The sequence below is a fragment of the Mobula birostris genome, chromosome 22 (assembly GCF_030028105.1).
Source record: "Mobula birostris isolate sMobBir1 chromosome 22, sMobBir1.hap1, whole genome shotgun sequence".
Classification (NCBI taxonomy): Eukaryota; Metazoa; Chordata; class Chondrichthyes; order Myliobatiformes; family Myliobatidae; genus Mobula; species Mobula birostris.
In genome coordinates this window covers 55,998,995-56,016,338 of record NC_092391.1, presented here as the reverse complement: position 1 = coordinate 56,016,338, position 17,344 = coordinate 55,998,995, and the positions used below count along the sequence as shown (strand labels likewise).

The following is a 17,344-nucleotide window of genomic DNA, read 5'->3' as shown; positions in this document are numbered from 1 at the left end:
CTCGCAGTCATGGAAAGACCATGATCGCCCACATCCACGAACAAAAATTTACTAAGATCAGGAATTTTGCTGTGGTGTGTCGGTCAGAGTGTGGCATGAAACAAAAACGATAATGTTCAACAACCTTCACGAAGATAGTTACAGAAAATCTTTCCTACCAAATGCAATAAGCGTATACAACATTTCATCTCTGTGTGACAGGACACACGTCGTAGTACAATAGCCTCCGCTTTATTATTTCATACATTATTATTGGGTACATTATTATTCTGTACTTTATTATTAGATTAGATTAATTATGAGGACACGCAGTCCTCTTTTATTGTCATTTAGTAATGCATACATTAAGAAATGATACAATATTCCTCTGGTGTGATATCACAGAAACACAGGGCAGACCAAGACTGAAAAACTGACAAAAAACACATAATTATAACATATAGTTACAACAGTGCAAGCAATACCATAACTTGATGAAGAACAGGCCATAGGCGTGGTAAAAAAAAGTTCAAAGTCTCTTGAAAGTCCCACATCTCACACAGACGGGAGAAGGAAGAAAACTCTCCCTGCCATGCCCGACCACAGTCCAATTCTGAGTTGTCCAAAAACTTTGAGCCTCTGCCCAGCACTCCGACACCAAGCACCGAGCACCATTTCTGCCGAGCGCTTCGACCCCAGCCCCGACCGCCAACAGCAGGCAAAGCCGAGGATTTTGGGGCTTCCCCTCCAGAGATTAATCAAGTCTGCACACAGCTAAGTATATTTTTAAATGTTGCTGTTGTAACAAAATAATTTTCCACTCGGGATCAATAAAGTATTTATTATTAGTATTATTAAGATAAAACTTTAGAGGTTAAAGTATGGATAAGGAATAAAATATGCATAAACATGTAAATACCAGCATGAAAAAATATATAAGGCTAAGAGTGAAGGACTTTCACTCGCCTCCGTGGCTGTGGCCTGTAACCATCAACACTCGCCTCCGTGCTGAACTGGCTCCATGGCTGTGGCTTGTAACAATCTGCTCTCGCCTCAGTGCTGTACTGTCTCCATGGCCGTGGCCGGCAGCGATCTCTTCTAGTCTCTGTGGCTGTGGCCTGTAACAATCTGCTCTCGCCTCCGTGCTGAACTGTCTCCATGGCTGTGGCCTGTAACAATCTGCTCTCACCTCAGTGCTGAACTTTCTCCATGGCTGTGGCCTGTAACAATCTGCTCTTGCCTCCATGCTGAACTGTCTCCGTGGCTGTGGCCTGTAACAATCTGCTCTCGCCTCCGTGCTGAACTGTCTCCATGGCTGTGGCCTGTAACAATCTGCTCTTGCCTCAGTGCTGAACTGTCTCCATGGCCGTGGCCGGCAGCAATTTGTTCTAGTCTCTGTGGCTGTGGCCTGTAACAATCTGCTCTCGCCTCAGTGCTGAACTGTCTCCATGGCTGTGGCCTGTAACAATCTGCTCTTGCCTCAGTGCTGAACTGTCTCTATGGCCGTGGCCGGCAGCGATCTGTTCTAGTCTCTGTGGCTGTGGCCTGTAATAATCTGCTCTCATCTCCGTGGCTGTGGCCTGTAACAATCTGCTCTCATCTCTGTGGTCGTAGCCTGTAACAATCTGCTCTCGTCTCCGTGGCCGTGGCCTGTAACAATCTGCTCTCGCCTCCGTGGCCGTGGCCTGTAACGATCTGCTCTCCTCTCCATGGCCGTGGCCGGCAGTAATCAGACTCCTGCACCAGCTGCAGTACTGAACTGTCTCCGTGGCTGTCGATTCACATTCAGGGACTTTGCGGTTCATATTCTGTATATTATTTGTTTACTTTTTTAAAATTGTTTGTCCGATTTGTTTATTTCCCCCCACACATTGAGTGTTAAATGGTCTTTGTAATGTGGGGTTTTCCTGTGGATTCTATTGTGTTTCTGTTTAGTGGCTGCCTGCAAGATGAATCTCAAGGTTGTATATGGTATACATTGATGTTGTTGAGTGCTGTTGAGTCATCGTTGACTCATGGCGACTCCATGGACGGTGTAGTTGTCCATAGGGTGTTTGTGGTAAGATATGGAAGTATATTGCCAGGCCTTCTTATGCACAGATACCGCTGCTGCCCAAATTGGGACCTGGCCATTTTCCAGCTCAGGATCATCTGCCTTGAATTCCAGTGCTAATGCCACGACACCACTGGCCAGCCCATGGTATACATATTTTGATAATAAATGTACTCTGAATTTTGAAATATGTTTGAAATGATTTTTCAATTACGAGTGTAGTACATTTACAAATATGTTAACTTATTACAATATTGTAGCTGTGAGTTATGGGTTCAACTAACAGCATGGAATATTTTGACAGTGTGACAGTAATCTCAAACAGGACCATTAGAGATCTACATTTCTCAGCTGTGATTGTAAAACGTTCTCTTTGGCTCAACTTGATGGCATGAATACTGATTTCTCCTTCTGGTAATTTTCCCCCTTCCCTCTTCAATTCCCCACTCTGGTCTCTTAACCTCTTCTCCTCACCTCCTCCTGGTGCCCTTCCCCTTTCCCTTCCTCCCATGGTCCACCCTCTTCTCCTATCAGATTCCTTCTCTGAAACCTTGCCCAATGCCCTTCATTGGTTTACCATAGATAACAAAAATACCATGGCTACTTGAAAGAAAATTTACAATGTGGCTCAGCTGAAGAGCTGAAAAACAACACCAATGACTGAGCAACAAGAAAACATTTCTGTACAATTTTTATTCTTAATTCCTTCTTGCTGACCACAAGTGAATATACATCATTTCCAAGGACAGGTTTCGGGGATGTTATAACATGGCGCTATGCAAAACCATAACAAATACTGTACAACATGTACACTACCAACTAGAGGGGGATAACTTTGCAGCGTCAATTGCATTTTTAATGTGCATATACGGACAGAATTAAAAATAGACATCCTAACTTTTAAAACAAATCCTGAAACATGAACGGGTAATGAAAAAAAGGTAACAAAAATACAAAACGTTGTATCAAAAATTTGTTAATAGATGGGTCTTTCTCAAGGTAAGGAATGTTGAACACTTCTCATTCCAATGATCAATTGGTGCAGGCTCGTTTTACTTGTCATGTGACAGGAAAAAAATACTACAGTTACGTACTTGACATCCATCCAACTAAATTATGGATTTACAAATACTCAACACATGCCAAAAACATCCACTTTCTGAATTTAACAAATACAGAGCACATTCAAAAATATGCTCAGAGGAAATCACTATGTACAAACTGCAGAGATTAAACCTCAGAATTAATCATAAAAAAAAGATTTACAGAATTTTCTGCTGTGCAACAACACCAAAATTCAATTTTAAATGACTTACATAACATTAATGGGTGCCTGATTTTTTTTTCTATACATTAAATATGACACAATGGAGTGGAGACAACTGTAGTACAATCTATTCTTCGTTCAGTCCAGCTAAAGCACATTCTTCGGTGGTGGGCTTCTCATTGTCCTGAGCCAGGGCTCAGTTGGGTTTCATGGGGGCTTTCAGTCTTACTGCAGGGGCCGTTCGCACTTGCACTTTGGCCTGCTGGCCCTGTCCGTCAGAGGCTGCGGCAGGCGGGACCGGGCTCTGTGGGGTCGGGGCCTGGATCTGCGGAGAGGCGGCCGTCACTACTTGTTGCTGGATCAGCTGCTGCTGCTGCTGCATCACCTGAGGGGTAGCCGCCGTGGGGATCACCTGGACCTGCTGGCCAGTCGTCGCCTGCGACAAGGTCATCGTCTGCGGCTGTGCCTGGACCTAAAGAGATCACCGAGAAGGCATCGCTTAGATTGCAAGTATTTCTTTAATATAATCCAATCCTTCAGTCTGGGACATACATCCTTTTGACAAATCACCACCTAATGTTTCCAAAAGTGCGAGAGTCTAGGAACAGAGCACACAGCCTCAGAATAGAGGGACATCCATTTAGAACAGAGACGAGGAGAGATTTCTTTAGCCAAGAGGGTGGTGAATCTGTAGAATTCATTACCACTGATGGCTGTAGAAACCCAGCCATTGGGCTTATTTACAGTGGAGGTTGTTAAGTTGTTGGATAGGAAGATATAACAGATTATGACGGGGAGAAGGCAGGACAATGGGATTGAGAGGGATAATAAATCAGCCATGATGGAATGGTGGAGCAGACTTAATGGCCAAATGGCCTAATTCTGCTCCTGTGTCTTACGGTCTTGCTATTCATCTGAGGCACTGAAGGAAGCAAGCAGCCATACTGACACTTCAACACCACAGTTGTGGTTTGGAAATAGAAAATATGGTGGTTTACTGGTCTCTCTTTGATCCTGTTATAGTTAATATTTTACAGGTTTGCTGAGTATGCCTGCAGGAAAATGAAACTCAGGGTTGTATATGGTAACATATATGTACTTTGATAATAAATTTACTTTGAACTTTGAATTATTAATTGTTCAAACAGATTGCTGCAGAATGGACTTGAGCAACACAGAGACACACCAACAACCTGTCCATGCTAGCCTTCTAGCCTTACCAAGGGGGATGAAACATGCAGAATTATAGTTTTCATTATTATTCGGACTCTTTTTGCTCTGTACAGTGCAGGAAAATGGAATGTTAAAATGTTAGCTCTGTCCTCTGGTCCTGGACTATTGGAAACAATAGCTGGTTCAATCTGTTTCACAGATAGGCATTGTCTGGATGGATTTGAAGAGTGAGATGTTTGACTTTTTCATCTCCAAGTGAAAAGGTAAATTAGAAAATCACAAATCTACAAGGGAGCTGCTTTGGACACAATCAAAGTAAGTAAATCCTACAGAAATGGCTTGAAATCTTAGTTTGACTCTACCTGGGTCATGTTGTACAGTTTTTTGTATCATAAAGAGAAGGTAGTTTTCTGTGAAAAAGGGCCATATGACCATAAGACATAGGAGCAGAATTAGCCTATTCAGCCCCTTCGAGTCTACTCTGCCATTTCATCATGGCTGATCAATTTCCCTCTCAAACCCCTTATCCTGCCTTTTCCCCATAACCTTTCATACCCTGAAGAACCTATCAACCTCCCCTTAAGTGCACTGTGATCTGGCCTCCACGGCCACCTGTAGCAAAAATTCCACAGATTCACCAACCTGTGGTTAAAGAAATTCCTTCTCACCCTGTCTAAATGGATGTCCCTCGATTCTGAGGCTGTGCCCTCTGGTTCTAGACTCACCCACCAAAGGAAAGATCCTCTTCACGTCCATCTATGCCTTTCAATATTTGGTAAGTTTCAATGAGATACCCGCTCATTCTTCTGAATTCCAGTGAGTACAGGCCCAGAGCCTTCAATTGCTGCTCAGATGATAAGCCATGCATTCCTGGAATCATTCTCGTGATCTTCCTCTGAACCCTCTCCAATGTCAGCACATCCTTTACTAGGTCGCCTAAAATTGCTTGCAATAGTCCAAGTGAGGTCTCACCACTGCCTTATACAACCTCAGTATTATATCTTTGCTTTTATATTCTAGTCCTCATGAAAGGACAGCTAACATTGCATTTGCACTCCTCACCACAGATTCAAACAGCAAATTAACTTTTAGTGATTCCTTAGGAGTACTCCCAAATCTCTTTGCACCTTAAATTTTTGAATTTTTTCCTCATTCAGAAAATAGTCTATGCTTTTATTTTTTCTACCAAAAAGCACGACCATATACTTCCTGACACTATATTCCATCTGCCACCTCTTTGCCCATTCTCCCAATCTTCTGCAGCCTCTCTGCTTCCTCAACACTACATGCCCCTCCACCTATCTTTGTACTGTCCGCAAACCTGGCCACAGAACCATCATTGTCTTCATCCAAGTCGTTGACATACAAAGTAAAAAGCAGTCTCTACACAGACCCCTACGTTAGACCATGAGTCACCCAAAGAGGATCCCTTTATTCCCACTCCAAAGGAGTTAGAAGATCTATCCGAATGTAGAGGAAATGACAATCAGAGGACAGAACAGACTGAACTTGTTCCTCGGGTGACTCAAAGAAGTTTTTCAAAGTTGTGAAAGTCTTCAACAGGATAGAGATAGAGACAATATTTCCACTTCAGGAAGAAGACACAACTTGGGATCATAATGATTGGATAGACTTTAATAAATACAGAAGGACAACATTTGTTTGGTTAGAGGGTTGAGAATGTGCAGCTTGTTTCCAGACGGAGTAGTTGAGAGGCAAGAGGAGAAAATTGTGGCGCGATTATCAAGAGCAGTGCTAAGGTGCTTAGGTGAAGCACGCGGACTAGCGTTAAACGGTCTTCGTCTGCAGCCCATCTACATGCAGTCTTTTGGCCCACATACATAATCTAGATCGAGGGATATGCTTCGGTACAGCCCTCTTCACCAGCCTAGTCAAAAGCTGTGCAGAGTTCAGCCAGCGAACACTGGGTATCTTTCTGTGTGATATCAAAGATTATTAGAAAGCAAAGGCAGAGAACTGAAGTTACTTGCACAGACTGGAAAAGCTGGGGATATTCTTGTTAGAGAACAAGAATTGAAATGTGTCTTTTTTAAGTTTTAATAAATAAAAAAAAAACTATTATTAGAAAGTGCTGTAACCAGAGAACAGAGACATAGGATTGAGAAGAGGAGGCAACGAGTTGTGATCAGGAAGGACAGTGAAATACATTCAAGTAGAACTTTCAAATGGCAGTTGATAAATATATAAAGAGTAAAATTAGCAAGCAGGGAGACTAAGTGGACATTTCAAAGAGCAGGCAGAGCATAACGGCGAAACTGGCTTCCTCCTGTTTTAAATGACTCCATGCTCTAGAAACAAGCTCTCGAGCTGCTCCTGGCAGCCCCTTCCCAACATGGGAGATGTACACCCTAGGAAGAATAGCCAATACACAACGAGGCATGCAGAAGGTAAACTGGCAAGAGAAAAGAAGTATAGGTAGGAGAGGAAAAAAAAATCAATGGAGGAAACGGTGCAACACTTCCTCTTTCATGGTGAAACTTGGAGTCCTGCCACTGTGCAGAGATTGTAGAGAGATAGGGAAAGGTGTAGATACCTGGTGAGCCGTCGATACCATCTGCTGGATACTCCCCACACTTGCTTGCTGTTGAACCATTTGTGGAAGTTTTGTAACCTATTGAATAACAGCAGGGTATTATAACTTCAAAGAATTATTTTGCTCCTGTTTCAGAGGTCATGGAGGAGAGTATATTGTAAAACGAAAGAAATGCTGACCAATCACATCTGTGTTTCAGACAGCGAGAAAGAAGAGGTAGCGGTGGGCAGAAAAATGCAGAAACAGAGCAAAGAGTCCACCCAATTCCCAGGAAGCAGAACGAGACTCCACATCTACTCCACGGATCGGCAGCAACTAAGACAGTCGTAAACACTGTTCTCCTCAGGAGAGGGTCAGCAGCTTTAAATTCCTGTGTGTTACTATTTCAGAGGACCTGTCCTGGACCCAACCTGCAAATGCAATTGTGAAGAAAGCACGGCAGTGTCTCTACTTCCTTAGGAGTCTGCGGAGATTCAGCATCACATCTAAAACTTTAAATGTGTGATGGAGAGTATATTGACTGGCTGCATCACAGTTTGGTATGGAAACATCAATGCCTCTGAACGGAAAATCCTGAAAAACGTAGTGGATTTGGCCCAGTATATCACTGGTAAAGCCGTCCCAACCATTGAGTACATTTACATGAAACACAGTCATGGGAAAGCAGCATCCATCATCAGAGATCCCCACCACCCAGGCGAAGCTCTCTTCAGGCTGCTGCCATCAGGTAGAAGGTACAGGAGCCTCAGGACTTGCACCACAAGGTTCAAGAACAGTTACTACCCCTCAACCATCAGGCTCTTGAACAAAAGGGTATAACTACACTCACTTGCCCATCTATTGAAATGGCCCCACAACCAATGATCTCACTAAAGACTCTTTATCTCATTCTCTCATGCTCTCATTATTTATTGCTACTTATTTATATCTGCACAGTGTGTCGTCTTCTGCACTCTGGTTAATTTTTCATTGATCCTGTTATAGTTACTATTCTATAGATTTGCTGAGTATACCCACAGGAAAACGAATCTCAGGGCTGTATGTGGTGACATAGATGCACTCTGATAGTAAAATTTACTTTGAACTTTCAACAAATATCGTATAAACGGGCTGTTAAAACAATGAGCAACTGTGTCACTTTATAGGTTCTGTGTAAGTAAAATCGCAGAGATGTGCAAACTTACTGAAGATAAAAGAGCTGTCCTTTTAACCTCCTGAGACTGAGGACTGACTGGAGCCAGAAGAAGCTCCTAATAGTTATTACCTACAGATCTAACAAAGTATATTCACTCAGCTTCAACTCAAGATGAAGAATTCAATTAAGACAATGTTCATTATTTGTCCAAAAAGATAGCAGGACCTTAATGCAGCTTTCCAGCCTCAGTTCATTGTTTATGCTTACACATTTGGGATAGTAAAGGTGCTTAATTTATATGTTTTAGTCTGAAAGTATGAGGTGTATGCAGTGACCAGGGAGGGAGGGGTAGGGCCTCTGGTGATGGGGTTTGTCGTGTCCACTTACTTAGGACCCCACCGGACACAGCTCTCACCTGAGGCTCCAAGTAGCAGTTTGCGTGCAACAGCGACCACACCCTGGTGTATCGCCTTGACAGGCGGGCTAAAACAGATGAGGGTAGCCGACGGGCCTCATCCCCCGGTGAGACAGCAAGTGAAGTTAGCTCTGGTGGGTGGGTGGATGAGATCTACAGTGAGATCCAACAGCCAGGAAAGTGGCTCTGCAATGCATCAGGTGAGCAAGGCACAGAGGAAGTCATGGTCATCCACTGCAACCAAGGAAGAGCGCAATTTGTTTGTACCACTGGACCCGGATTTCTGAGGTTAGGAGAGTGGAAGTACCCCAGTGCAACGGCTTTTCCTTTTAAAATCTCGCCCGTACAGGCTTCCAGTCATTGTCAGACATGACGAACAACCACCATTCATATGGAAGTGGGCTGTCAGACTTTCTCTGTTCTCTCCCCTCCCATCGGGCAGAAGATACAAAAGCCTGAAAAACATGTACCACCAGGCTCAAGGATAACTTCTGTCTGGCTGTCATAAGAATACTGAATGGCTTCCCAGTAAAATGGACTCCCTTAAACAGAAAAGATTACTTATTCGTCACATGTACCTCGAAACAGTGAAATGCATCGTTTGCCTCAAATTAAGTCATCAAGGATGTGCTGGGGGCAGCCCGCAAGTGTCGACACATTTCCGGTGCTCACAACTTACAACCCTAACATCTTGGAAACGTGGGAGGAAATCAAACCCAGTGGCTGGTGCTGTAATGCAAAGGCTGCACCTGCCATGTTACCATGCCACTCTTTACCTCACAATCTTCCTCGTCTTAGCCTTGCACCTTGTTGACTACCTACACTGTACTTTCTCTGGAACTGTAACTGTAACACCTTACTCTGCATTCTGTCATGGTTTTACTGTATACTACCTCAATAATGGTTCCACAAGGTTGTAGTGAGGATAAGCTCCCATTACCTATTAAATGCTCCCAAAAACGTGTGTCTCAAATAGCCTCTGACAACCAAGTCCAGTTCCTGGCCTTCATGTGTGACTGGAGAGACATGGATGGATTACTGTCGCCTCAAACCAGTCGCTTCGGGCAGATGGGGCTGGGCAGCTGTGGTTAGCAGCTCACCTAGGAGAAGGAAAACTCTGATCTCAAACCTCTGCTGCCTTGCAGCTACACCCACTCGTGGGGAAGGCTTTAAGAGACAACCCCAACGGAAAAATCCAGACCTGGAGTCCCCAAGGCAGTCTCGGACGTTGAGTTCAAACACTGGCAATTCCTGCAATGCTGCTGGTGCCCAACTGCATTGGTTTCTGCCGTTCCTTTGGGTTCATCAGATGCATGGAGGGTGGTGGGGGGGCCTTGCTACATGGGCAACGACCTATAGTTGACCTTGATTGACAGAGGCCTCACTCACTCACCTCAATAATCAGATGTAATGAATCGATCTGTTGGGGGGTGGGGGGGAACGCAGGACAGGTTCTTCACTGTACATTGATACATATGAAAATTATAAACAACTTTAATGAAACAAGGTCAGACAGTCGGCTACACAATAATCTCAGACCACAGTCTGAGCTATATTGACTGAATGTCTTCTGAAGCTTCCTTCACTTGCCAATTACTTGTCTCAGATTTTAATGACAAGCTCTCTTCTTGCTGCTTCCATCATGAAGGTGGTACCAGAGTCTCAGGACACACACCAACAGGTTCAGGACAATTAGTACCCCTCAACCAACCAGAGGGGATAACTTCACTTGCCCCATCACTGAACTGTTCCCACAACCGTGGTCTCACTTTCAAGAACTCTTCATCTCATTTTATCAACATTTGTTGCTTATTCATTTATGTTATTCTTTCTTTTTGTATTTGCACAGTTTGTCGTCTTTCGCACACAAGTTGAATGCCCAAGTTGGTGAGGTCTTTCAGTGATTCGATAATGGATTTATTGAGTATGCCCACAAGAAAATGAATCTCAGATTGTGTATGGTGACATATATATACTTAGGTAAGTTTACTTTGAACTTTAAAAGTAATAAGGAACGGAAAGTGGCCTTAAGGAAAATGAACTAACACAACGTAGTCACCAGTGTTTTGCCTTGACTGCCTGCAGGAGGGATGAGTATTGAACTCGAAAAGCTTAAGGGTGTGAGAGGAACTCAAATCCCCTTGGAAAAAGAGGGATTCCCTTTCTGAAAAGACAATGGCTTTTTGCAACAGCTTCTTGGTCCCAGTGGCATTTTTACCGATGGTAAGATTCTGATGCAATTGTAGGTTACATAAGTTGTACAGAAATTCTCAGACTGCGCTGGTGGGAACCAGCTCCCTGAATTATCCATCCATTAACACCACCAGGCTCAAGGACAGCTTCCAACCCACCTGTTATCAGACTCTGGAATGGATCCGTTGTACAATAAACAGAGTCTTGGCCTCACAATCTACCTCATTATGACCCTGGCATGCAATTTATTTAAATATCCATCTAGTTAGTTAGTTAGAATTAGAGCGTGCAATAGGCCCTTCCAAACAACCAGCCACAGCATCCAGCAACACAACTATTTAACCTGAGCCTAATCACAGGACCAATTAACCTACTAACCGATACGCCTACAGACTGTGGGAAGAAACCAGAGCACTTGAGGAAACCCATATGCTCACAGGATAGATATACAAACCTCTTCCAGAGGAAGCTGGAACTGAACTCTGATGTCCCATGTTAAGATGCACTATCTACCTCAATATGATCGTGCACGTTATCGCTTATCTGCACTGTACTTTCTCGGAAGCTTTCACAGTTCATTCTTATTACTTTACTTCATTTTGGCTCGATGATTTGATCTGTATGAACAATGTGCAAGACAAGGCTTTTCTTTGTATCTTGGTACATGTGACTATCATAACCGACTTAACAGACTTATCATCGTCCAAACAGCGCACCAAAGTGACTGAACCCAACGTTTGGATGACAATTTAAGCAGTGGGCTGAATTGAAAGGTCAGGTACGGGCCAAATCAAGGCAGTGGGGACTAGGCCCCAGAGCATATCAAAGTGAATGAATCCGATGTTTGGACAACGATTCAGGTGCCGGGCCAGAAAGAAAAGGTCAGGGTGTAGGGGGCCGAGGCGAGGGATGGGCTGGCTCAGTTTGCGGCTACACAACATTTACTCAGCTCTGTGCTGAGCTAAGGTTCTGTGAACAGACTCTCTTTGTGGACTTCAGTTCAGATCACTGTTTGGTTGTGGTTATTGTCTGCATGATTTGTTTTTTTTCTTAATCTTTTCTCTGCATATTGGGTGTTTGATGGTCCTCTTATGGCCACTTTTGGGTTTCTTTGTTAGGTGGCTGCCTGCTAGGAGATGAATCTCAAGGTCGTATAATGTGTACAAGGTTATACATTGACAGTAAATGTACTCTGAACTGTAATCAGTTACCTGAATCTGTGCCTGCATCTGCTGTGGTCCTGTCTGCTTCTGAGCCTGAGCGCCCAGGAACTGTGGCTTCATTCCTGACTGAAGCTGGCTGGTGGTGTAAGTAACCTTCTGCTGCTGTTGCTGCTGTTGCGATTGCACTGTAACTTGTTGTGTTATCTAAAACGGGGGTACAAATCACAGGTGTTACCCCTAATCATCCCTGTACATCCTTCCTCAGAGTGGGGTCAAGCACGGTTTAAAGGCCGATACTAAACACAACACGCCTTGACGATCAAAGGTTCACCAAAAGCAAAGAATAGGAAACTGCATCTAGAGCCCCCCCCCCGCCTTCTCCCCACACTCCCTCCCCCATACTCCAATCCCCAAGAAAGAAACAAAGAAACATTCCGCAGCCTCATTGGCAGGGAAAGAGAAATGAGAAGGGACAGGTTGTGGGGAGGGAATGTATGTAATGGTCTTTGGCCAGAACTGTCCACTCCCTTTTGGAGGTCAGAGCACACTCAGAGTACCATGAGCAGTTTTGGGCCCTTTACCTAAGAAAAGATGTGCTGGCATTGGAAAGGGTCTAGAGGAGGTTCACGAGAATGATTCCAGGAATGAGAGGGTTAATGTATCAGCAACACACACAAAAATTGCTGGTGAACGCAGCAGGCCAGGCAGCATCTATTGGAAAAGGTACAGTCGATGTTTCGGGCCGGGACCCTTTGTCAACACTAACTGAAAGAAGAGCTAGTAAGAGATTTGAAAATGGGAGGGGGAGGGGGAGATCCAAAATGATAGAAGACAGGAGGGGGAGGAATGGGGCTAAGAACTGGAAAGTTGATTGGCAAAACAGATACAAGGCTGGAGAAGGGAGAGGATCATGGGTCGGGAGGCCTAGGGAGAAAGAAAGGGGAAGGGGAGCCCACTATAGTGAGAAGGACAGAGGGAGAAAAAAAGGGGAAAAAAGTAATTAGTTAAAGTTAAAGTCTGTCCTGAGCCTTATGGCCCATCAGGCTGGTGCTTATGCCGGTTTCTGTGGCGTGAAGCGACAGAGAGTACGAGACTCCGTCCCGTATAGGACACCAGTCTATCGCGAGGTTAACCCCCAGCATTTGCCGGTACCCATTTTCAGCTGGGTGGACTGAAGCAGTGTGTGGTTAAGTGCCTTGCTCAAAGACAAAACACGCTGCCTTGGCTGAGACTCGAACCCACGACCTTCAGATCGTGAGCCCAACACCCTAACCACTTGGCCATGCACCAAAAAATAATAATAGATAAATAAATAAGGGATAGGGTATGAAGGGGAGGTGGGACATTAACAGAAGTTAGAGAAGTCAATATTCATGCCATCAGGTTGGAGGTTACCCAGACGGAATATAAGGTGTTGTTTCTCCAACCCGAGTGTGGCTTCATCTTGACAGTAGAGGAGGCTGTGGATAGACATATCAGAATGGGAATGGGATAGACGTATCCCCCTCCCACTTTCAAATCTCTCACTATCTCTTCTTTCAGTTAGGCCCGAAACGTCGACTGTACCTCTTCCAATAGATGCTGCCTGGCCTGCTGCATTCACCAGCATTCTTTGTGTGCGTGGCTTGAATATCCAGCATCTGCAGATTTCCTCGTGTTTGCGTTAATGTATGAGGATTGTTTGATGGCTCTGGGCCTGATGGAATGGTGGAGCAGACTCGATAGGCCAAATTGCCTAATTCTGCTTCTACGTCTTATGGTCTTTCTCTCTGCAACCATGCTTGTCTAAGTTGCTGAGTTTGGTGACTTGATAAAAATGTACAAGATGATAAGAGTGGACAGCCAGAAACTTGTTTCTCCCAGGACAGAAATGGCCAACATTTGAGGGATATAGTTGAAGGTGGTTGGAGGGAAGTAAAGGGACAGTGGGGTGAAGTATGTCACAAAGATTTGAGGGCATAATCAAGAGGGTAGATACAGTGTGTTTGGTTTTCCATAAGGTGGGACAAAAAAGGAGATTCCATTCTCCACTTAGGAATTCATGTGACCTGCCATCCTTTTGGATTTGTTTTAGTGTGACATGAACACAAAATGAGCTCTAGCCACCCCCCCCCCCCCATTCCCTTCAACAGTTTCATAAGCTGGATAAGTGGATCCTACCTTCTGCTGTGCTGCAATTGCAGCAGCCTGGATGGCAGCTTGCCCCTGCGTTACCTGCGACTGGCCTGCTTTCTGCTGCTGTTTGAGCTTCAGAATCTGCTGCACATGCATCTGCGAGAAGTGTGATGGTATGGCGGCCTTCACCACCGTCTGCCCTCCTGCTGAAGCAAAAGTGAGACATCAAGCATCATGCAGTTGAACGGTGGCTACGTTGTCTGCTCATGGAGTTCACTGTTGTGTTCATCACCATTGTCTATACCTCCCACCCCCCGAGTGCTAACAGCAAGGACACACTGGCAGCGCTTTACAATATCCTCAGCTCATCAGGCAGCATCTATGGAAATGAATAAACAGTCAACGTTTTGAGCTGAGACCCTTCATCAAAACTCCAGGATTTTATGTGTTACTCTAGACTTCCTGATCTGCAGGATCATCCACAAAATGGTGGAGGAACTCAGTGGGCCAGGCAGCGTCTTGGGAAAAGCATAAACAGTTGACGTCTTAGGCCGACACCCTTCATCAAGACAGTCCATAGATGATGCCTGGCCTGCTGAGATCCTCCAGCATCTTGTGTGTGTTGCTTTGGATTTCCACCATCTTCAGGTTTTCTCATGTTTGTGAGACTTCAATCGTGTTATTTAGAGTGTTTTTTAAAAATCAGATCCGGAGTAACAACCATTTTGTTCTCTTTTACACTCGAGTACTGAATAATAACAATAAACAATCTTGAACATGTACAGATTACGAACAGGGCTGGGAGGAGCAAATAGCCAAAGGAAATCTCTCTACTTGCCCTGTTCAGACCCATAACGTACCCCAACTTGATATTTTGAGAGGAACAACAAATTCTGATTCCACCTCCATATTCTACGTCATTAGAACAGTGTGTTCTTTTATTCTGATAATAATCCTAAATTTTGGTAACCATTTCTACTGCCATTAACAGAAATTTATTTATTTACAGTACTGGGCAAAAATCTTAGACACACAGGTTCAGCTAGGGTGCCTAAGACTTTTGCAAGGTACTATATTTGTCAACGTGGAGTGCCACGGGAGGGGTGCGGAACAGGTGGCAGAGGAGTGCTGGTGATTATCCATACGACGGTTATTTGTCAGTGAAACTGGAGTTCTCGGAGGCCAATGTGGGAGTGTCTGAGGTTCTTGATACAGTGGAGCTGGTTTGTCCGGACCCTGTTGAGAAGGGCGGTGTTTCAATTCTGGTGGGGACCAACACCCCTCTTGTGAGGAGGCTCACGGGGGCCTGCAAGGAGAAGGTTAGTGAGAGCTTTTTGGGGACATTGTCCATGCACCTGGTGTTTCGGGCTGCTTTTAAGGAAGCGCGTGGTAGCATTGGGCCGGATACTGAATTTAAATGAGGGACTGTGTGGTTCACCCAGTCGAAGCCAATGGTGGTATGGCTCGGGGAAGTAGCGAGAGTGATGAGGACCCCCAAAATTTCCCGGAGTGCCTGAGGGTGAAGCCCTCTTAGTGGACACTCCGGACAACCACAAGGGGGAGTCAGGGTTTCCTGCTGGGGTACTGGTGAGGCCCGAATTGCAGAAGCCCTCGGTAGTACAGGCGAGCAGGATGGCAGTGATCGTCAGGAACACTACGAAGGGGGAGATCACCTTCAAGTGGGGGATGCCCCTGGCGCACTTGTTCCCAGTGACGGTAATGTCTAGCGCCCCTGTGAGGCACGCCAGGGAGAAACTATTGGAAAAGGCAGGGAAAGTTGACTGCTGAGCTATTCAACTTCAGGGACTCCCCGGTGCCGCCGGGTTGGAAAAGGAGGCTGGTAGAGAAAATGTTGAAGCTGGAAGGTGTCTTTTCCATTGGTGAGTTTGATGTGGGTTGTTCCAAGAGCGCGCGTCACACTATCCGGGTGACCGAGGACACCCCGTTTAGAGAGGTCGCAGACTGGCCCCTGCAGACGCGGAAGATGTGCGGCAGTATTTGTGTAAGTTGAAGGAAGCTGGGATCATCACGGAGTCCTGAAGCCCCTACGTGTCCCTAATAGTAGTGGCCTGGAAGAAGAATGGGAAGGTACGCATGTGTGTGGACTATAGGACTCTGAACAGGCGCACCATTCCTGACCAGTATACGGTCCTGAGGGTCGAAGACGCGCTGGCTTTTCTGAGTGGTGCGAAGTGGTTCAGTGTGCTGGATTTGAGGAGTGGATATTACCAGGTCCCTATGTGAGGCCAACAAAGAGAAGATGGCCTTTATATGTCCCCTGGAATTCTTCCAGTTCAAAAGGATGCCCCAGGGCATATCGGGAGCCCCTGCAAGCTTCCAGGGGGTTATGGAGAAGACGGTGGGAGATATGAACTTGCTTGAGGTGTTGGTGTATTTGGATGACCTCATAGCATTTGGATCCACCTTGGAAGAACACGAAGTGAGGCTACTGAAGGTGCTCGGCCGCCTGAAAGCTGAAGGGGTAAAACTTTCCCAGGACAAGTGCCAGTTCTGCAAAACGTCTGTTAGCTATGTCGGACACATAATCTCACAGCAGGAGTACCTACAGACCCGATTGAGATAGAAGCGGTGACCACTTCGCCAAGGCCCCAGACTGTGAGCGCTCTGTGCTTGTTCCTCAGGTTCTCTGGTTATTATCGGAGATTCATGAAGGTCTACGCCAAAGTGAGTCACCCGTTGAATCAGCTTCTGTGTGGTTACCCTCCCTTGGGGAAGCAAGGGAGGGGGAGAAAAGGACAAGAGGGTGGAGGGTATCTTAACCGATTGGAGCCCTTTGGACAGAGGTGGGATGTAAAATGTGAGGAGGCCTTTCAGTCGCTGAAGGAGCTGCTGACCCAGGCGCTGGCTTTTGCGGACCCCCGATTACCGTATGTACTGCACACAGATGCCAGCTGAGAGGGTTTAGGGAGCATCCTGTATCAGGATTAGGGCACCGGGTTGAGGCCTGTGGCGTTTGACAGCCGGAGTCTGTCGCCATCCGAGAGAATCTGTCCCATGCACAAGTTGGAATTCCTGCCGTTGAAATGGGCGGTGGTGGATAAGCTGAGTGACTGTCCCTACGGGGCCAAGTTTGAGGTGAGGACAGACAACAATCCCCTAAACTTATATCCTGACCTCGGCGAAACTGGATGCCACAGGCAATCGGTGGTTGGCAGCGTTGTCTGCCTACAATTTCAGCCTGAAGTACCAGCCGGGGAGCTGGAACATTGATGCGGATGCTTTGTCCCAATAGGTGCATGAGGGACTGGACAGGGATGAGGAGTGGGAGAGCGTTCC

General features: G+C 45.5%; 1 protein-coding gene across 11 annotated transcripts in view; it reads right to left on the bottom strand.

The window, feature by feature from the left end:
• Positions 1 to 212: 212 nt before the first annotated feature.
• The window catches only part of ep400 (E1A binding protein p400), a 244,722-nt gene continuing 227,590 nt past the window's right edge, over positions 213 to 17,344 (bottom strand). For 9 of the 11 annotated variants that reach the window (XM_072240806.1, XM_072240808.1, XM_072240813.1 and 6 more), the window contains 4 exons: positions 14,093 to 14,253; positions 11,981 to 12,136; positions 7,027 to 7,104; positions 213 to 3,771 (listed from right to left, as the gene is read on the bottom strand). In XM_072240806.1, the coding sequence (XP_072096907.1) occupies positions 3,496 to 3,771; positions 7,027 to 7,104; positions 11,981 to 12,136; positions 14,093 to 14,253 (671 nt within the window). In that variant the 3' untranslated portion in view covers positions 213 to 3,495. The remainder of the gene's footprint in view (positions 3,772 to 7,026; positions 7,105 to 11,980; positions 12,137 to 14,092; positions 14,254 to 17,344) is intronic. The other 2 variants (XM_072240809.1, XM_072240814.1) reach the window with 2 other exon arrangements.